This window comes from Parambassis ranga, chromosome 13 (assembly GCF_900634625.1).
Source record: "Parambassis ranga chromosome 13, fParRan2.1, whole genome shotgun sequence".
Classification (NCBI taxonomy): domain Eukaryota; kingdom Metazoa; phylum Chordata; class Actinopteri; family Ambassidae; genus Parambassis; species Parambassis ranga.
In genome coordinates this window covers 21,683,778-21,704,684 of record NC_041033.1, presented here as the reverse complement: position 1 = coordinate 21,704,684, position 20,907 = coordinate 21,683,778, and the positions used below count along the sequence as shown (strand labels likewise).

At 46.2% G+C, this 20,907-nt stretch overlaps 1 protein-coding gene across 1 annotated transcript; it reads left to right on the top strand.

Annotated features, from left to right (window-relative positions):
* The first annotated feature begins 1,635 nt into the window (after positions 1-1,635).
* Positions 1,636-20,871, top strand: map4k1 (mitogen-activated protein kinase kinase kinase kinase 1). Its single transcript, XM_028418768.1, has 32 exons — positions 1,636-1,960; positions 9,642-9,699; positions 11,817-11,907; positions 11,988-12,052; positions 12,753-12,808; positions 12,933-12,980; positions 13,204-13,246; positions 13,499-13,571; positions 13,820-13,951; positions 14,838-14,900; positions 15,003-15,084; positions 15,559-15,675; positions 15,760-15,841; positions 15,955-16,007; positions 16,131-16,183; positions 16,266-16,316; positions 16,417-16,437; positions 16,511-16,559; positions 16,657-16,810; positions 16,947-17,047; positions 17,183-17,224; positions 18,125-18,203; positions 18,282-18,358; positions 18,432-18,492; positions 18,586-18,688; positions 18,777-18,835; positions 18,931-19,034; positions 19,130-19,307; positions 19,405-19,473; positions 19,762-19,848; positions 19,920-20,046; positions 20,448-20,871. The coding sequence occupies exons 1-32, from the start codon at positions 1,853-1,855 to the stop codon at positions 20,542-20,544; spliced, it is 2,583 nt and encodes an 860-aa protein (XP_028274569.1). The 5' UTR covers positions 1,636-1,852; the 3' UTR covers positions 20,545-20,871.
* Positions 20,872-20,907: the final 36 nt, after the last annotated feature.

Sequence of the window (20,907 nt, the reverse complement as noted above, 5' to 3'; positions counted from 1 at the left end):
TTTACATCAGATAAAAAACTGAATTCTGCAGACTTGTTTTTTCTAGTATGTTATTTTCAGATTTACAGACGTGCATTTCCTGTTTTGAGACTGTTTAGTAATGCTGAACGTATGAAAAAGTACCTTACTCTGTGGCTTTTATCACCCCTGAAATAACACCCCTGTCACATTTTATTTTAATTTAAGGTGTCTGACATTTGGCTGCAGTCACATCATGACACAAAGCGTCTCCTTTCGCCCTGATAGAAGGTCAGAAGTCAGGCCTGCTGCACAGAAACCTGCTGCAGTGTGTGAAGCTGCAGGTGAGTCAGTCTCAGCCTGATGTTCCCCCTCTGAAAGACTTCCTGCCTTCGAACTGCAGATCCTCTGAGGTTACCTCAGCTGCTTTGCTTTGAGTTGTGGAGGTGAAGCCGACACAGGTTTCAGAGGAGCTCCTGTGTTTATCAATAACTTCATCTTTATCAATAGCCCCAGCGGTCCTGCTGTCAGGGCTCAGCTGAGGATGAGGCAGTTTGTGGTTTATTGGCCTGTGTTGAGTGTCTGTCACATGTGGGTGTTTGTAACCCAGCCGGCAGAGCTGGTGGAGGAAGAGGATAAATGCCAAGTGATGAAGATGATATCTGATGGCAGCATTTAACCCTTTAATGAGAGACACATTTTGTGTCAGTTGATCTTACTGATGTGTTTTTAGAGTGTGGACTAAAGCTGAGGTCACTGTGCAACTTATTCCAACTGAAGGAGCCTCTCAGCCATTCTATCAATAAAGTGTGACCGCTCAGAGGTGGAGAGATGGTTGTTAGCTCGCAGTGCTAGCATGCAGCTGTTTCCTGCCAGCGTGAGGAAACCTCAGAGAGGCCACGGCTCCATCAGCCGGGCCTCTGTGTTTGTATCTGTTATATTTTGTCCATAAAAAAACGTCCCGTCTCCATGACGCCCAGGCGCTTCAGCTGAGTGAGAGCTGTTCAGTTCTCTTATGGTCCTCAGAAGATGAACACTGATCAGTCTGTGTGGTTTAGTGCCATCATCAGGCCAGGTTAACCGACCAAAGTCTCCACATGTAGATTGCAAAGCAGCAAATAACTTTAGTTTCAGGGACAATGCTGACATTAAATAATGCCACAAATAACAATGTGTGTGTGTGTGTGTAAACGCATCATTCACCCGTCAGTGCTCCTGTCAGCAAACTTAATCAACCAGGGATAAAAGCCGATTTCGACTTGTTAACAGGATGTAAGCGGTGCCCCTTATTCAAACAGCGCACGAACAGGAAGCTGACAGGGAGCTCCGAGCACGAGTGACTCTTCTGCAGAGCTGCAACACGCACACACACACACACACACACACACACACACACACACACACAGTTCAGTGGTCGTGAAGCTGAGACTGAAACCTACACTGAAAACCCCAAACAGCACAACTGCCATTAATCAGCTACACACATGCAATGCAGACGTTCCCAAAGTCAGCACGCACACACACAGACACACACACAAACACACAGACACAGGAAACAGAATTGGATTATGAAAATGAGCTGAGAAAAAAGAGAGCAGAGGAAGGTGTGAGATAGAAGGAGGGAGTGACAGAGGTAGGGAGGATCGATAGCAGGCTGAGAAACAGAAACAGGAAGGTGTGTGTGTGTGTGTGTGTGTGTGTGTGTGTGTGAGTGACAGCAGCTGAGCAGCGAGTCAGACACCGAGTGTGTTTCCTCAGCGCCTCACTTCTTCTGAGAGTTTACTGGTCTTAGATGTAGATGCCTCTGAGCGTGTGTGTGTGAGTGTGTGAGTGTGTGAGTGTGTGAGAGAGTGACATGCCTGAGGAGGATCATTAAGTGACACCAAAGACGAGAATGGATTTCCATCAGAGGGTGGCTCTGGACATCTCCACCAAGAACCCTCAGGATGACTTTGAGATCCTGCTGAGAGTCGGAGGAGGAACCTACGGAGAGGTTTACAAGGTCAGAGTCCTGCTCACGGCTGCTGCTGGCCTTGAAAGGAGACGAGAGCGTGAAGGAAGTGTGTGCTGACACGTCTCATGTCTGCCTGCTTTACGTGTGTGTGTGTGTGTGTGTGTGTCCTCTCATACTTTATTTCCTTAAAGGCTAATGTTGGTGCTCAGCTGGAATTCTCTGTGAGAGGTTTGGAGGTAAATACAGAAGAGAGGTGTGATTGAGTTTAGTTTCGTAGGCTGACAGTTTAAGTGCAGCTCGAACCCTGCTGGAGGAAGTGGTTTTACAAGAAGTGAAAGTATTCTTGTTTTTTTTTTTAGAATTTTACTCCAACAGAGAAGAAGTCATTCTAGATTCCTTCAAAACGTCTCGCAGATCCTCTTTTCCAGAGCTGATTATAAAAAACGTTGTAAACAAGACATTCTGCATGTGCTGTCACACACACACACACACACACACACACTGTTTCTGTGGCTGCAGCACACTTTAATTGAATGACTCCAGATGTTATGTCACATATTGACATGTTTAGTTTTTGTCTATTTCTGATCAATGCTGATGTTGAAGTTGTCAAAAAGATCATTGTTATTTTTATTGATAAGCCTTTGATTTTACATTAGGAGCAAAGAACGGGACAGAACCGGTCCCCTCTACACACGCTGCTGTTTAACCAGCAGCTCTTTTATTGGCTGTGAGTAAACACACTTCCTCTTCCAGGCTTTATCTCAGATTTGTGAATAAGAGTCAGTTTTTCTTCTCTTATTTCTGCCTGTTGAAGGGCAGTTTTTCTTGCCACTGATTGGCTTGCTCAGGGTCAGGCTCTGGGTCGGGGTCAGGCTCTGGGTCGGGGTCAGGCTCTGGGTCGGGGTCAGGCTCTGGTCGGGCTCTGGGTCTCTATGAAGCGCTCACAGATGATTCTGATTGTGCTACAAATAAAACTGAATTGAGTATTTTGGTGTTTACTGATGCGCCTGATGGTTCGCGGTGAGGCTAGTGACAGAGGTGCTGGCAGTATCGCGGGGTCTGACTGGGTGGATGCCAAGCCGTTCCAACAAGATGGCCGCCTGTGACATCAGAGACTGTGTTTGAAATCTCCTGTTTCTCTGGAACCTCTGAGTTGGTCTGAAGTTTGCGTTGCGTTGGACTCTGGCACTTTCCTCAAAACGTGCGTCACACCTGAGCTATAGAAAGACAACATACGTTCACCCAGCAGTGTGATAAGCGTCGAGTGTTTCCCTCCTTTGAGCTGGCGTTTTATTGATCATGACTCTGGTCCATTCATGATTGGCTCATGAGGCTTTAGACCTCTTAGAACTTCTCATTTTACACAATAAACCGTTGATTGGAGGCCTTCAGTAAACAGCAGCATGTTCCTCATGCCCACACTCACTGTGGCGTTTTCTGTGAGGTCGGGTACGAGCTGGAGGGGTCGTCAGTCCAATAAAAAATGTGCTTATTTTAATGTTTTTATCATATCACAAGATCATCCAGAAGACAGTCTGCGGCCTGTATGTTTGTACGTTGGTCCTTCACACTCCGCCGCCTCTCTGTCGTCCCTCATGTGGTTCGTGCAGGACTTTTCCTTTGGATGGAGCCTCTGGCTGTTTTTAGGGAACCTCGCTGTGTCAGAGTGAGTCTGTAAACGTTTATTGTAACTGATGCAAAGCAGGTTATCTGCCGGCTGAGCACACTTCCTCTAAACAGGTCAGTTGACCTTGTTCTGTTTTAAAAAGATTTGCATGGTTACTCTTCCTACACACATGGACACACACTCGTACCCACACACAGATATGATCGCACACACACACACACACAGCAGCACTGCTGTTTTTAGCTACGTTCCGTTACACACAGTGAATAACGGACGCTGAAGCAGCATCAGCAGTGTGCACGGGGGATTTGTGTGTGTGTGTGTGTGTGTGTAGTATTTTTATCTGCAGTCCACCATCTTAACCTACAACCTTTGTTTTTTTTGGCCCTAACTATGATTATAATATAAGATGGCGCTGATGGCTGTGAAGCTCCGCCGCCGGCGCCGCTCCTTCCTCCTCCTGACGTGGACTTTCTTTACTTTGTCCTATATACGTCAGGGAAAACATGAAAAAAGCGTCCAGTTTTGTGTCATTGTGCGTTGTGATATTTATACGACTGTCACACAGGAGTGTGTGTTGGACGGTCAGGGATGTGTTGAGTGACCTGAATGAGTCAGACCTGTGTAGTACGATCGCCCATGTGCGCTTTACGTAAATCACATCCATATATTTTTTATATTTTCTCTCATGATGTTTATTTATACACGTGACTTGCATTGTGTGTGTCTGTGTGTGTGAGGAGGAAGGTTTCTGAAGTCTTGCTGTCGGAGCTCATCAAAATGGCCCCATGTTATAGACAAGGAAGAAACAGACTCACCTGAGCCAGCGTACGATGAAAAGTTCCCCGTGAGGCTGGCTGGCATGCACCCCTTCAACATTTCTGCCTGCTGAGACACACTCCCTTTATGTGTCTGTCCACAGCTGGGGTGGAATTAGCAGCTCGTCCTACCTGTTGGACAACACGCAGTAAAACGTCTAAATATTCCTGTGGAACTGAAGAGACGGTTAAAGCTCAGCGTGTGTCGGTGCAAAACACACACAGACACACACAGACACACACACAGACACAGACACACACACACAGACACACAGACACACACGCAGACACACACACACAGACACACACCTGATTTAACCTGCTGTTGAATGAGGAAACACCGGGGAAACTCAAACCTAAGAGAAGCAGTATAAACATTTACAGTTAAAAAATGACCATTAAAACCTAAAATATAACGTTTAAACCTATATCTATGAATAAACTTTCTTTGATAAAGTAAATGATCATGAGCTGCTGCCATCCTGTCCTGTGGTCGGCCTCTCGCTCTCGAGCTTGTCACTTGTGTGTTTTGTGTGGTAGAGATCTTGTGTTGACCACTGATCTTATTTGAATATTCATCACGTTGTTCCCAGTCAGCATCCTGCTGGCTTCAGCTTGATTTAGCATGTTAGCATGCTAGCATGGGAGGTCAAAGGTGCAGCTGATGTGAATGAATGGGTTAAATTATTGTTTGCCTACCAGTTTTTCTCCCAAAATCATTCTTCCGTTTGATAGACGAACAATTTTCACATTTTCTGTGGGGAAATAAAATACCCAGACTACGTAGAGCATTTCTAGAGAGACAAAGGAAGGAGGGTGGCCTAGCACTTCCGAACCTAATGAGTTATTATTGGGCAGCAAATTTGCAAAAAATTGTGTATTGGTTCCAAACTCCTGAAGCAGACTGGTGTAGTGCAGAAGCGAGAACCTGTACACAATCATCTCTGGCGGCACTAATTACCTCTAAACTTCCCCTCTCCCCCTCATGTTTTTCTTCCAGCCCAGTGGTGAGCTCTACACTGAGGATCTGGGTGCAATTCAGGCAAACATTTAAGTTAACAGACTTGTCCATATATAGACCAATCTGTAATAATCACCTTTTCCCCCCTGCACAACTAGATGTCTCCTTTAGACAGTGGACATATAAAGGTCTAATTACATGTAAAGACTTTTTTGTAGACAATGTCTTCCCTACCTTCATTGACTTTTCCAGCATGTTTTCAATTTCTAAATCTAGCTTCTTCAGGTACCTTCAGATTCGTGATTTTCTTCAAACTCATATTTCATCATTCCCTCAACTACCTGAACACTCACTTTTGGTTGATATACTCAAGACCCCTCATACCCCTAGAGGCCAGATTTCTATTATATATAAGTTAATTATGTCGTCCAAAGAATCACTAATGGATACTATTAAAGCAAAGTGGGAAGAGGAACTCGGTACCGATATCTCTGAAGCTGTCTGGAATAAGGCCCTGAGTTGGGTGAATGGAACTTCCTCCTGTGCACGCTTAAATTTAATTCAGTTTAAAATCATTCATCGTATACACTATCGTAAGGTGAGACTGGCCAAAACAACGCTAACAACGCTACCTTCCCAGTAATTAGGTGGTACAAAGTGTAGTAGTTAGTAATAGTCTTGGTCGCAATAAATGAGCCTTTAGTTTTTTTTGTTTTTTTTTTCTCACCCTGGCGGGAATGTTTGGGGGTGGGTGGGGTGGGTGTTAAAATGTAAAAGATGGTTATACTGTACTTTCCTGTTGTATTGTACGAGGATATCTTAAAATAATAAAAAATACTTGAGAAAAAAAAAATATTGTTTGTGCTCTGTTAGATTGTGTTGCCTGTGCACGTGACCTCAGGCGCCATTGAACGCCCCTTTTAGTTTCAGACGCACGCTGCTGTCAGGCTCCTTTATCCTCCAAGCATCGGACCACTGAAGGCTTTCAGAATAACCTTCATGATGTTTGTCAGATTTCTGTCAGCTGAGTAAAGTTTGGGGAACAGCGTAAAGGTTATTTGACTGTTTTTAGATATTATCAGCTGATCTTTGGGTCCTGTGTGTGTGTGTGGGCTCTCCCACATGTGAATCAGAAGCAGCAAGCCTATTTGTGCACATACCTCCTTGTGACATTGGCATAAATGTCATTAGTATAAAGCTGAGTGCGTGATGTGATCTGGGGGCGGGTTTTCATGTGAACCGGTCCCTTCCTGTGTGTGTTTCCAGTCATGCTAGCCTTTCTTGAAATAAACATGGTGCCTCAGACTGCTGCCTTTGCATCTACACCTGTTGTCACAGAGTCTTCATGAAGCTGCTCAGTGGAGCGGGTTTGATTTGCTCTGGTTTGGGTCCTGATTGTGGCTGAGCCGGCTGCACATCTTCATCGTGTCAGGATCTTCCTCCTCTTGCAGTGACAGAGTGCTTCTCTCCTTATCTGATGTGGCTTGTGCTACCAAGCTGCACTCCGGCTTGCTATCTAACGTGGTGCAACTTAGGTTTCGAGCTTGTAGGACTGCACCTGGTGTGTGTGTGTGTGTGTGTGTGTGAGCAAATTCAGGTGCAAAATGAAGAAGTGAGATAAATGAGCAGCGGACAGAAAACCAGAATCTGCTGCAGAGCGACTTAACTGTGTCAGGTTTCTGCTGAAACAGTGTGTGGTTTTGTGTGTGCTTGTGTGAGCTTTTTAAAAATTAAATATAGTTTGTGAGGTGCATATTTGTCTTTAACAAATATTGTTGAGATATATGTGAGATGTTGAGAACATCAGAGGACGCTGCCAGACCTCCAGGTGGTCTGGAGGTCAGGAGGTCAGGTCCAGGTGGTCTGGAGGTCAGGAGGGCAGGACAGGTGGTCTGGAGGTCAGGAGGTCAGGTCCAGGTGGTCTGGAGGTCAGGACAGGTGAGTGTTAACCACACAAACTGGGAAGATGTTTACTTTTTTTAGCTTTAGTCAGACATCTTTTGATGTTTGTTACCTTTCCCATCAGGTGTGGAGAATCAATGTGAAACAATCAATAGTTTTGTTGAAGGGTGATGAGGTCAGGCATCGAGTGGCCTTAAAGGGACAGGACAGGAAGTCGACAAAAGTTATCACCTAATGCTGCAACAAAGAGCCAGTCAAACAGTCAAACACTCCAGTGGAGTGCAGCAATAACATTTACACCTCTACACCTAAAAACAGCCCTCTGCATGGTGTCTATGTACTTTTGGTGAATGTGGTGTAGGTCCATTGTGTAGGCTACAAACGAGGCTGTGTGAAGCTGATGTGTCCATTTACAGTGTGTATAAAACTATAACTGAAGAAAGCTGTGAGTGTTTGTCTGAGGAGCTGTGTTTCCAGGAAGGTTTGCTCATGCTGATCATTAGATGACATGAACTAACATTTCACATGAAGTGTTTCCTGTAAGGCTGGAGGATGAAGAGCTGCTTCACTGACATGACGACACACACAGCCGGTACAGTACAGCAGAACGCCGCTCTGACAGTGGAAACTCTGCGAGTGTGTGTTAGTGTGTCAGTCACAGAGGTCACTGAGGGGAAAGATGCCCTGCAAGCATTCAGCAAACAAACAAACACACCAGACACACACACAGAGAGAGAGGGGCGGGGGATCTTCCACAGCAACGTTTCCAGTGTGTGTGTGTGTGTGTGTGTGTGTGTTTAGTGGGGTGTTTCCTGTCCCTGACCTCTGACATCACACAGCTTCATGACGTTTAACACATTTATAATCTGCCTCATCGGAGACAAGATGAAACGTTCACTATGTGACCAAAAGTAAATGGACGGTCTGTTTTAGTTGTAGAGGTGTAAGTCTTAACGCTCCACATTGATTATCCATCATCAATCAATCAGTGTATTCTGACCTTTTATGGACAAACCAGTGAAAGTGTTCCTGTTTCCAGACGTCCAGACTTCCATTCATTGACTCTTTGTTGCAGTTTTAGAACAGATAATGATTTGTTTTAAAGAAAGGATCTTCAGCTCAGCTCAGCGTTCAGTGGAAGAACAAACCTGTCCTGACCACATCATGCGTCATCAGACGTCACAAATACTTCAGAGAACCAGAATATGGTGGCTAGGTGTCCACATAGTTAGATGTTTTTGTGGAAGTGATTTTGGTCATCTTGTTTGTGACCACAACAACCCAACTTTCCAATAACAGACTCTCAGCTCAGACCACTGTCGAGCAGCGGCAGCCTCCATCACAGCCTTCATTTTCCGACAGGTTGACGGTTGAGCTCTGACAGCGGAGGAGGCCGCTGCTCCTCTGAAAGTTGGTTTCTTTCCCTCGTTTAATTAGGACTTCCTGCTCTGCAAATGTCAGACCGGTGGTGTTCAGTGACGGGCACCATTTTGTTTTTTTTTGGGCATGTTGATTGATCTTCACATCCGATGTCTTGTATAAACGTTTATGTCGTGCCACGCTTTCAAAAGTCAGCGGAGTTTCCGTCTCAGTGTGCTACCTGTGTGAGTGTCTGCTATTTACAGGGTGCCTCAGTGTGAGTGGGCATTTCCTCTAAGTGCAGTGGGAGAGCCACCCACAGGACAGACTGTGTGAAGTCATGTACGCTCCAGGCGAGTGAGTGCAGAGCTTTAATGGACAGACGTCCTGGCGCGGTTTGATATGGATCATTTCAAAGAGAGAGAACGTATGCGGACCCTGTGTGTGTCTGTTGGCCTCCATGTTTGTGGTTCTCTGTAACAGTCCATGAAGTCAGCTGAGGTCAGGTGTCGGGCGGCCTCCAGGTCAGGACAGGCCCGTTGTTTTGGGTGTAAGCGTCCACAGTCAGACCGCCCGGCTGAAGTGACTCAGAGTGGGGTTTTTTCCAGGCCGAGTCCTGTCAGGACCTGAATCAGATCTACACATGGTGTGTAGTCGTGCACGTGCAGGAGTTTGTTTGTTATGAGTGTTGTTTGTTTCTCTGCTCGTCATGTCAGAGCTTTAGTCGTGCTGGCTCTCAGCGTGCGTCACTTCAAACAAGAATAAACATAAAAACGAGTCAGTAAACAGAAATGTCTCCTGGTGTCACACCTTGAAAGGCCACTGCGTGCGTGTGTGTGTAGCTGTGTGTGTGTGTGTGTGCAGTGAATGTCACAGAGCTGTGCGGTGGGCTGCTTCTTGCACTTCACTGATCTGGACAGCAAACATGCAAATGAAGCTCTGCTGCTGGTGCAAAAAAAACAAAAACTAAAAAAACACCACATTTAGTTGCAGCATAAAACAAATAATGTGTGTGTGTGTGTGTGTGTGTGTGTGTGTGTGTGTGTGTCTTTTTTTTAGGCACGTAACAAGCAGAATGGCGAGCTGGCAGCCCTCAAAGTCATCAAAATGGAACCAGGTAAGACACACAGACCTTTAAACTTCTGATCATTTCCCCACACTCTCCCTGTGTTCGTTAATCACTGTGAGACTCATCAGCTCATTATTAAAGCTGCAGCGCAGCAGAACTGGAACTGCTGATTCAGCAAAGCAGCGCTGCAGCCAGCTGACCTCATTATGGAGGCGACGCGGAGACGTTGTGCTAATCCAGCCTAAACTCTGCTGCTGCATAATTTAAACTAAACTAAACTAAACTGTAGGTTCCAGCACAGACGGGACATGTATGGAAGGTGATTAGTGCCGCTGTAGACACACAGGGCTGTGGCTTTATCTCAAAACTCTGAGAAAAAAGTGATTTAAAAAGGATTCAGAGGATAAATCATGACACAGCAGCTACAAGCAACATGCATGATGTGTTCTTCTATTCCTGCCAGTTTGGCCATCAGTGCTGATGTCTGTAGCTTAAACAGAGAATTTAACATAAAGCTGACTTCTGTTTTTCTCCATGTGTTTGTTCATGGTGGGTTCACACACTTCCACAGGTCGTCAGTTTATTTGTGGTGTGTCTGTCATGAGGTGTAAAAATGGAGCCTAAGGTCATTTTCAGTATCCTGGATTTGTATGTTTCACATTTTTAAGCATTTTCTTGAGTCTTTTCTTCAGAAATCATTGAGCATGCTGGATTTTATGTCCTCTGGAGGACGATGTGGAGGCGTTCTGAACTCAAAAACAAGCATGAAGGTTGTCTGGGTGCAGTAGAAGGCTGTACATCCCATAAATGTCTGCCGGTACATTTTTAGTGGCTGTTTAACAAGACTTAAGGCATCAAAACTGCTCGGTTAGGTTTGGAGGGGAAAAAACACATTCACACAGCCTACAGCTACAGCTAGCTGCCGTTAGCTGCCGTTTTGAGACCAACAGTGACAGTGAGGGATGGGTTGATATTTGATATGAACTCTGCTCCAGACTCTCACTCAGGTGGCTGGGGTTCACGATCTGTCACTTTCATTTTGAGTCACTGATTGGTTAAGAAGCCATTTTACACACATGACCACAGGTCCATGACCACAGCTGATAGTATCCAAAACCACTTCATTCAAGCCTAATTAAAAACTTCGTCTCTGTATGTGAAGCCTTCTTCTTCTGTTGATCAGAGTTCCACTGATCAATCACTGATCAATCACTATAAATGAATCCGCTGTTTAAAGGCCAGTGATGCTTCATTAAAGCAAAAAACAACAGAGTCTAATGGGAAAGCTGCTCTCGGGCTCCCCCTGTGATCTGTGAGGGGTGTAACATGCACTCATTCCCACACTAACCACAACAACAACAGCTTTGTAACTTAAATAACTTGTCTTGAGGAGTGGACGACTTCACTAACACAACATTGAATAAGCCTGTGATGGAGCAGCCCCGTCACTGACCGCAGAGGGACGAACACACACACACACACACACACACACACACACACACACACACACACACACACTTATCTGACGCTGCTTATCAGACTGTCCACATCCACAGGCTGCTGGGCATGTTTACCTGTGTACAAGCTACATAGCTCCATCTTACAGTTAGCTACCAGCTAACTCCACCTTTGAGTGTCCATAGTAACATAATGCCTGACGTACACTGTAAAGCAGCTCCTGCCTGAAACAGACCTGAGCTGATGTGCCATCAAAAGATTTTGTAAGCTTTCATTTAAGGGAAAAAACTCTCAAAGTAAAGATAATTATACAATCAGATGAGAATAAGTATGAACATAGTGAGATTATCAGCTAATCTCGGCACCAAGCCAGTGTGTGTGAGTGTGCAGCAGGAAGTAGAGCTGCAGGAAGCTCTGAACAGGCATGACTGTCTGTAACTGTACAGCACACAAGCACCGCAGTATGACTGAAGGGGAAACCCTGACACAACATGAAAGACGCTGCGTCCCTGAAACCTCCAGAAGAGTCACTAAACTCAGTTTTATTACTCACAGGTACTTTTCTGTTACACACTGAGGCTGGAGGCTGCAGCCAATCAGATCCCAGGAAGCCTCGATCACAGTCAAACCAATCACTCCCCTGCAGGAGAGATTGATCAATGTCCCGCTGATGTGTTATCATATGTAACGTGATGATGTTTCCACAGAGGATGACTTCTCCATCATCCAGCAGGAAATCGCCATCGTGAAGAGCTGCAAACATCCCAACATAGTGGCGTATTATGGCAGCTACATACGGTGAGATGTCTGCTCCTTCTCCGGCTTATTGATCGCTGATTCAGAGCAGTGAACTCAGAGGCGTCCTCTTCTGTCCGCAGAGCAAACAAGCTGTGGATCTGTATGGAGTTCTGTGGCGGAGGCTCCCTGCAGGACGTCTACCACGGTCAGTCTCTGCCTGCATCATGCACAGAATGTGCCCGTAGAGCTCTACAAGACTCATGCATGGATGTACAAAACAACACACACACACACGTTCTCACATGTAAACAACTGATAAGGTGTCAGCAAAACAAAAAAAGGCTCACTTATTATTTTCAGTCACTCTTTGGTTTGCTATGCCTTAGTTACCATGGCAACAACTTCCATTACATACCATCAACTCATCACAGGACCACAGAAGGCTGTGTTAGCCCTCAGTCGACTCAAAACCCCAGTGGAATCCACCGCCTGTCCTTGATTGGCTGCCTCAAAGTCAGTGATGTATCATGCTGACCATAATGGACTGTCAAAATAAAAAGAGGGATAAGCGCGAGCCAAAACAATGTGGCCTTAAATCAGGCAGCCCGACTGTATGTAAACGACTTCATTAAAATAAATAAAACATAAACATCTTCCTGGAGGGGAGCAGAACTTTAGGGAAGAAATACAAAATGTTTTCTGTTTTTTTATGACCTGTCAAGACCTCACAAAAAGATCATAGTACTGATGATAAATTATAGGTGGAAGTGATTTAATGACACCAGGACGACGGCTCTGTTACTGCTGGCTGCTTTATTTGCCTGTTTACAGCTCTGTGTGCTCAGTTTAAGATGCAAATGCTGCTTCTGATAAACAGCAGGTAACATCTGCTTTGTGTCCTGCAGTGACCGGGCCTCTGTCTGAGCCACAGATCGCCTACATCTGCAGAGAAATGCTGCAGGTACCCACACACTGGCTTCCAACGTCGGTTTATATCCACGCATTTTTTTATTTTTAGGCTTTTATTTTGGTAGGAACATCAGCTGAAAGTTATACTGTGTGTGTGTGTGTGTGTGTGTAACCAGGGCCTGGACTACCTGCATGCACAGAAGAAGATCCACAGAGATATTAAGGTGAGCCTGTCAAACAGCAGGACCTTCATTTATTTACTTTTACCACATGAAAAGCTGTGCAGCTGTAAAAAAAAAAAACTCAAACTAAAAGTGTGAGCATGCTGTAACTATAAATCTGGCAGATTTTTTTAATCCTTCCTGTGTGGGCTCACTTAAAGATCACTGAGTGGGTGAATAAGATCTTTCTCTCTGTGTCTGTTTTCTCGCCTTCTTGTCCTTCCAGGGTGCCAACATCCTTCTCAACGACCAGGGCGAGGTCAAGCTGGGTAGGTGGCTGTTTGCACTGTCTGCTCTGCACCGCGCCGCCACCGCTCACATGAGTCACCCGCCACAAAAAAAGCGACAACACAAACAACAACATCCCGCCCTGCTCCACTGCTGCTCAGAAAAACATCTTAACTTTGCACAAACCAGTTTGTTCATGTGCAGCAGGAGGAAATGAAGCACTGCCAAAGATAAGACAGGTGTCACTGAGCCTCTGTTTTACTTTGTTTCCTCTTGTTTTGTTTCTGCTCCAGCCGACTTTGGGATCTCGGCTCAGATAACGGCTACTTTGGCTCGGAGGATGTCCTTCATCGGGACGCCGTATTGGTAAAAAAACACCCAGCTTTGCTTGAAGGCTGCAGGTAGCTGCATGCTAATCTAAGCTATCACAAGCTAAAAAAAAACAAACAGACCACATCGGGACTTCCTCTTCTCTTCCCTGAACATGTTCACAGGCATCTATAATAGTCTGCCAGTCAATTATATTATTTTTATTACAATTAGCTCAGTGTGAAAAAAAAGTTGTAGTGAGACCCTGCAGTAAATATTTGTTGCTGTTCTCCTCCTGTCCTCAGGATGGCGCCAGAGGTGGCTGCAGTGGAGATTAAAGGTGGCTACAATGAACTGTGTGACATCTGGTCTGTGGGCATCACAGCCATAGAGCTCGCCGAGCTGCAGCCACCGATGTTTGACGTCCACCCGCTGCGGTAAGCACACACACACATGTTCACACACACACAGCAAGCTTTAAGTCTAAAGAAGTGACTTTTTTTTCTCCACATGATACTTTAAATATAACTATTTGTAATTTGTATTTAAAGGTAGAGTAGGAGAGTTTAAGACTCAGTGAGAGTCAGCCAGATTTGGAAAGTAAACACACGCCCCTTTCTCTCGGAGCTCACCCCGAAGCCACGCCTCCCAATCACATGGACGCACATTAACCTGAAGACGAGCTGCGGTCTGTGACAATACTCCATGCAGGGTCCACCCGGAGGATTGGCTGATGTTTTTAGTGTTTTATAGCTTCCACAGATGATTCATATTCTTCGTTTTAATGAGAAACTGCCGAACTAATCGGTTGCTATCGGATTGTAAAGAGAAGTTACACTAATTTAACAAAAAGTGCATCAGAAGGAAATCTCCTACCTTTACCTTTAACTGTCTATGGAGTAATCAATAACGCCTGGTCACACCACACTCCCTAAAAACTTTGTATTATAGAGCCAGGTCGGCATAAACGTGGACTCAGCTGATGCTACATGCTAACTGTTGGAGTATTTAACCTGTGTGACTGTATTTCAGACATCTGACTAAAATAAACTCCTTATGAGGAAACAGGAAGTGCTAACATGCTAACACAGGTTTTAGAGCTCACTCTCACAGAGCTGCATTGACTGTCAGCACGTAGACACAGACATGGACACATTTCCTCGCCTCATGTTTCCTCTCTGTGCAGGTTCACACACACACAGTCCAACCCGGGCTCACTGTCATTCACAGAAAATAGTTTCCACCACACACACACACACTGTTCTCACAGGTCAAAGGAAGCCGTGTGTGTGTTGATGCTGACTGACTGTATTTGTCCTCCAGAGTTTTGTTCCTCATGTCAAAGAGTGGATATCAGCCTCCCAAACTAAAGGACAAGTCCAAATGGTAAATGACACCGATCGGCTGCTGTCTGTGTTTTATATTTCTGAGCAGCTGCTTTCACACCGTGTGTGTGTTCCTTTCCTCACTCTCCTCTGCCGTCTGTAGGTCGTCCACATTTTATAACTTTGTGAAGGCCATGCTGGTGAGGAACCCCAAGAAGAGACCCAGTGCCGCCAAGATGCTCTCAGTGGGTATACCACACACACTGAATAGGTGTTTGGTAAATTAATGTTTTCTGTGAGGATCATCTCGACCCTCGTTATCTGCTCTAAAACTGCGACAGTGAGTGAATGAATAGATTTTTGGAAGAGAAACACTGGTTTGTCCATGAAATGTCCGAACACATTAAACTGACATTAAACACACCGTTACAACTAAAAACAGAGCAGCTGCAGCTGCACATGGTGTCCACTTACTTTTGGTGTATTTCAGTGCTCTCAGCTTGTTTCTGCTGCCCCCTAGTGGCCCCAATCATCAGATATAACATATTATTGTAGTCTTTACCTTTGTAATTTGTTTTTTTTATTAATTTGATGTAGTTTTATAATAAAGTATCACAAACTGCTGGATTATTGTGCCACAGCTCCATTTCTACTGTGACTCCATGAGCTGATCGGTCGTCAGGTCTGATGTTTGTTTTCCCGTCTTTTGTCCTTCGCAGCACATGTTCTTGACGCAGCAGAGTCTGAGCCAGGAGCTGACCCTGGACCTGCTGGAGAAGTTCCGACACCCGGAGAAACTCAAGACCTGCCCACCGACAGAGGACGAGGAGCAGGAGGTGGGAGTCTTTATGTTCACACTTCATCCGTTTACGTTCATCTAATGTGGAGCTCTGAATGTGTTCATCTGCTCTTGATTTCAGGAGTCACTTCCTGGATCTTTAAAGAGGATCCAGTCCATCAACAAACACAACCGAGCAGAGAGGACCAGCTCTGACATCAGCTGTGAGAAGAACACACACACAAACACACACATAATCATCCTAATGTTCCTCCCTCTAATGAATCATTCTGAGAGAGTCACACATGTAACTGAAGCTCTTTGTGCTGCTGCTCAGTGGAACAGATCTACACTCAGAGGCCGGTGAAGACCAAGTCTCCAAATGTAACGGTGAGTTTATGACACAGATTTGTAGCTACATCAATATGCATTCACATAAAATGGCTCCTCTACACTCCTCGCGGACTTCCTGCTGTCTCAGACATCACCTGCTGTTTGTTCGTTTTTTTACAGTTAAGGCCGTCGACAGGATCGTCCGGCAGCAGCAGCAGCAAGAGTCCGATGAGGTAACTGATCACAGGTGGATGCAGAGCTGCACGGAGGTCTGATTGAAATGTCTTAAAGCTGTGCTTCCTCTTCCTCTGGCAGGGACCAGGACACGGACTCAGACGAGGACGACGACTACGATGACGTTGATGTGTAAGAACACAAAAGAAAATACATTCATGTCAAACAGTCTGCAAATAACTGTCCGAAGCTGATCATTGTGGGTCGTCTGTGTTCTGTCTGTCCCCCTCAGCCCGACGATACAGGCCAGCGGGTAAGCTGAACACACACAGACACACATCTGTACCACAGAACCACAGCACACTCAGCACCCTCTCTGCCAACAGGCAGGTCATAATGCCGGATGATGAAACGCCGCCACCGCTTCCTCCGAAGGTGATCATCATCATCATCATCATCATCAGCAGGACAGCTTCATCACTCACACGCAGGAGACGCTCACAGACACCTTCTTTGTTTTCTGTGTGTTCAGCCCAAAATGCGCACCAGCTCCGAGGAAAGCATGGCGAGCGAAGACGATCGGACCAGGAAGCCCTCCTCTCTGTACACGCCCTCCACCCTCATCAGGACCTCCAGTGGGACGCACGTCAGGCCTACGCCCCACCCACGAGCCTCACGACACTCAGGTGAGCGCGCACACTTCCTCACGTGATGTCACTCTTCAGGAAGCTGTATGAATACAGGCAGGAAATGTGTGTGTGTTTCCTCTGGATGCAGCTCAGATGTGTTCTAAATGTGTCTAAATGTGTGTGTGTGATGCAGATCCTGCATCTTTACTGGTCCAGTTTAATGAAAACCCGGCAGACCTCCTTCCTCCTGAACTCCCCCCTAAAGGTCCCCGCAGATGGCAGCACCAAACAAAGGTCAGGAGAGGAGGAGGAGGAGGAGCACATCTTATTACCAACCTCAGAGCAAATTATTTATAAATGATGGAATCCAGCTGAAGACTGTGGAGAAAGCGACAGCTGTCGTCATCACAGTTTGCTTTTTGTTCTCAGGATCCTGCGGAGTGTGCGAGCCCCATCATGAAGAGACCTCCTGTGAGTTCAGCTCTGCTGCTGCTGCTGCTGAGTGTGTCTGATGTTGTCGCACTGATGCACGTGTGTGCGCTCAGTCTCACCCTGGAGAAACAGAATGTGCTCACATATAATAAGCTGAGGCCTCTCTGCAACAGTGGAGCTGTGTTATAAGGATTATTTTTAAATGATTTCACTTCTTTTGGCTGAAAGAATAACAAGCATACATATTAAAATACACACAATTACAGGTAGATCCTGTCTGTGACAGTGTGGCACACGTTCCTCCTCTAATCGTCACTCACAGCGGCGCTCTGAGTGTTTCTGATGCCCTCGCTCTGTCCTCAGCTTGTATTCACGTCACTTATACCCCGTTCACACTGGGGGAAAAAATGTGGCTTAAGCAGGATTCGGCCGCATCCAGATCAATCCAGATGTGTTTTTTTCTGAGTGTGAACACCTTGAATCCGGCTGTATCCAGTTTGATTTCAATCCGGCTAGATCCACCTCTCGTGGGTGGATCTAGCCGGATTGAAATCAAACTGGATACTTGGCTCAAATGTGGCTCAGGTCTGAACGCAAATGTGGCGAGCGAATCCGGTTAGCGACATGCTACTTCCGGTTCACGGGGCGCGACACGGGACAAAAAAACGCATGACGCATGCGCACACAGGGTCCTACCGCGGCGTGAACGGACTCTGTATATTACGAGGCGCCACCTAGTGGTTTAGAGGACAGCAAACATGCTGGATGAAGCCGGATTGAGTGCGGACACAAGTGTGTGCTAGCCAGATATGAAAATAGGTCTGAACGCATCCAGCTTAAAGGCTGTCTGGGCTCAATCCTACTCTAGCTGGAATGACTTTCTCCAGTGTGAACGGGGCCTCAGAGAGGACGGCATGAATACTTTGACTCTCTGTGCAGGTCTACTTTAAGAAGATCTTCCACGGCTGTCCTCTTAAAATAAACTGTTCCACCACCTGGGAGAACCCCACATCCAAAGGTGGGTGTCACAGCTGGCACGTTCTCAAACATCCTCTCACACATCTGTCTCACCTGCTGCTGTCTCCTCTCCCTCCAGACCAGCACCTGATCCTGGGAGCAGAGGAGGGCATCTACACCCTGAACCTGAACGGCTCGGAGGCCACCATGGAGCTGGTGGGACCCCGCGCTTTACTTTTTATTGTTGTGTGATGGAAATCATCACTGATGTCTTCTCTTTCTGCTCCAGCTGTATCCTGGGAAGTGTACCTGGGTCTACACCATCAACAACGTCCTCATGTCTGTGTCAGGTGAGGTAGATCCTGGTTTTCGTTGTAACATGCTCTCAGGCCTTTATGAAGAATGAGCTTACATCACTTTTTTTTTTCCACTTTTTCCGGCAGGTAAATCGTCGCAGCTTCACTCCCACATGCTGAAGGAGTTGTACGAGCAGGCTCGGAAAGACCAGAGGATGGTTCCCCTGCCAACCCACAGGCTGTTGCCGAGGTAACGCTGTCCTCCCATACTTTTATTATTTAGTCGGTCATGACTGGAAAAATAAAACTTAAACTCTAACTGCCTGATTTGTGTGTAGAAAATGTGCCGTGACGTGTAAAATACCGGACACCAAAGGCTGCAAGACCTGCTCTGCCGGTGAGAACAAAAAAAAATAAATCACAAACTGTTCGGATGTGGGTTAGTTTGAGGATTTCTGACCCACTCGGACGTGCTGTTACGGTCTCTTACAGCGGAGAACACGCTGCGAGGTTGTGTCTTCCTGTGCTGTGCTCTGGAGTCCAGTGTGGTGCTGCTGCAGTGGTACGAGCCCATGCACAAGTTCATGCTTATAAAGGTACGTGCGTCTACACCAGCTGCCACCCTCTGGCAGGCTGCTCCGTGATGACACCTCGCATCAGACTGACCTCTCCTCTCGTGTCACGTCTGCAGCATTTCGACTTCCCCCTGCCCAGCCCGCTGCGGGTGTTTCAGATGGTGGTGACGCCGCACCAGGAGTATCCTCTGGTGTGTATCGGTGTGTCTCGGGGCTCCACCCTCATCGTGCCCGTCATCATAGAATACATCAACCTGAACTCCAACACATCCTGGTTCACCAACACCGGCCTCGGTACGCTCAGGACCAACCCAGACTGTACAGTGTTCCTGTTTCATTTTTGGAGTTATTGATGGATATGATGTGTGTGTGTGTGTGTGTTTACTTACAGAGAAACCGTGTCCAGAAGTAGCTCAGGTGCAGCAGATGGACGCCAGCTCGCTTCTCGTTCTCATGGAAAGTACGTTTTTAACACATTAACAGTTATTATCATGCAGTCCAGTACATTTTTACATGGGTGTCTATGGGAAAAGACCCTATTTTGAGCCAGCCCTAGTGGCCATCAGAGGAACTGCAGTTTTCTCCCTCCACCCTGGTGGTTGCTGCCCTCATTTGCTGTGAATTGTGGGAAACATAAGACATATTTTATTGATCTAAAAATGTTGAATAAGTTATAAATTCCTTGAATAGCTCTCTAACTGTACGCTGCTTCAGAGTTGTGTTTCACCTCCACATCACTCTCCCACAGAGTCAGTGTACGTAGTTGGCCTGGAGGGGGAGCTGAAGAGCAGCAGACCACATGAGACCACCTTCTCTCACGACATGGATTCGATAGGTGAGAACAAATCATCAGTTGTTCACGTAGGCATTCGGAGCTCAGTGCTGACTGTGTGTGTGTGTGTGCAGTGTACTTCGATGACACCCTGCTGACAGTGTGGCGCCACGGCTGGCAGAGGAGAGGGAGGAGTTTCACAGACGTGCTGGAGGAAACCAGCGACCACAGAAAGATCTACAAGCTGGTGCAGTCAGACAGGTACTCTGATCCTGCAGGCTGCAGAGAGGCGGTCTGACCTGCTGTCACTGTAAAGTCTGTACACTGTGCCGCATGTTAGACTCTGTTATCTGGGTTTGGGTCAGGATGTGGTGCAGTACATACACACCATTATAGAAACCAGGATCCGGTGTTTACATGGCACCACTTTCTGGTCTGAACAGCCTCTGTATTCATGCTGCACAGCATGCAGGGGGTCTGCGCCACCATGACGCAGATCACGTTTGAGTTGCGACATAGACTGTACATAAAGACAGATCATACGTCAAAACGTCTCATCTGCCCCCTGGTGGCTGACTGCAGTATAAACCCAGCCTGTGTTAAATGTAACATTTTCATTTGGTTTAATCTTTAACCTTTGACGTCTGAAATTCTCGCTGCAGGATGGTCGTATTGGAGACGCGTCAGACCGACGACCAATCAGGAATGTCCAACCTGCACATCCTGGAAATTGCTGAGAACTACGTCCTGCTGCCCTGACTCTGCTGACCCAGAGCATCATGGGAGAAAAACAAAAAAAAACAAACTCACACGGACACACAGATGTCAGCGCTCGTGTGTCACGATGTTCGACGGGACAGTATTTTATTTTCTAACAGGAGGAAAAGTGTCAGAGGGGACGTGAAATCCATCCCCTGAGGACGTCCTGGTTTTTGTGAGATCCAGATCAATCTAAGAAATGAGGAGTGTCGCTCACAGCAGACTGACATTAATGTGTGTTTAAAGGACTGGAGCATGAAGCGCTGTGTGTTCTGTGACCTGAGTTTTGTTCTTGCCGTTACACTGTAATAAAGATAATTAACACAAGACAAGGCTGAGTTATTGATTATGGATTTAGACAAA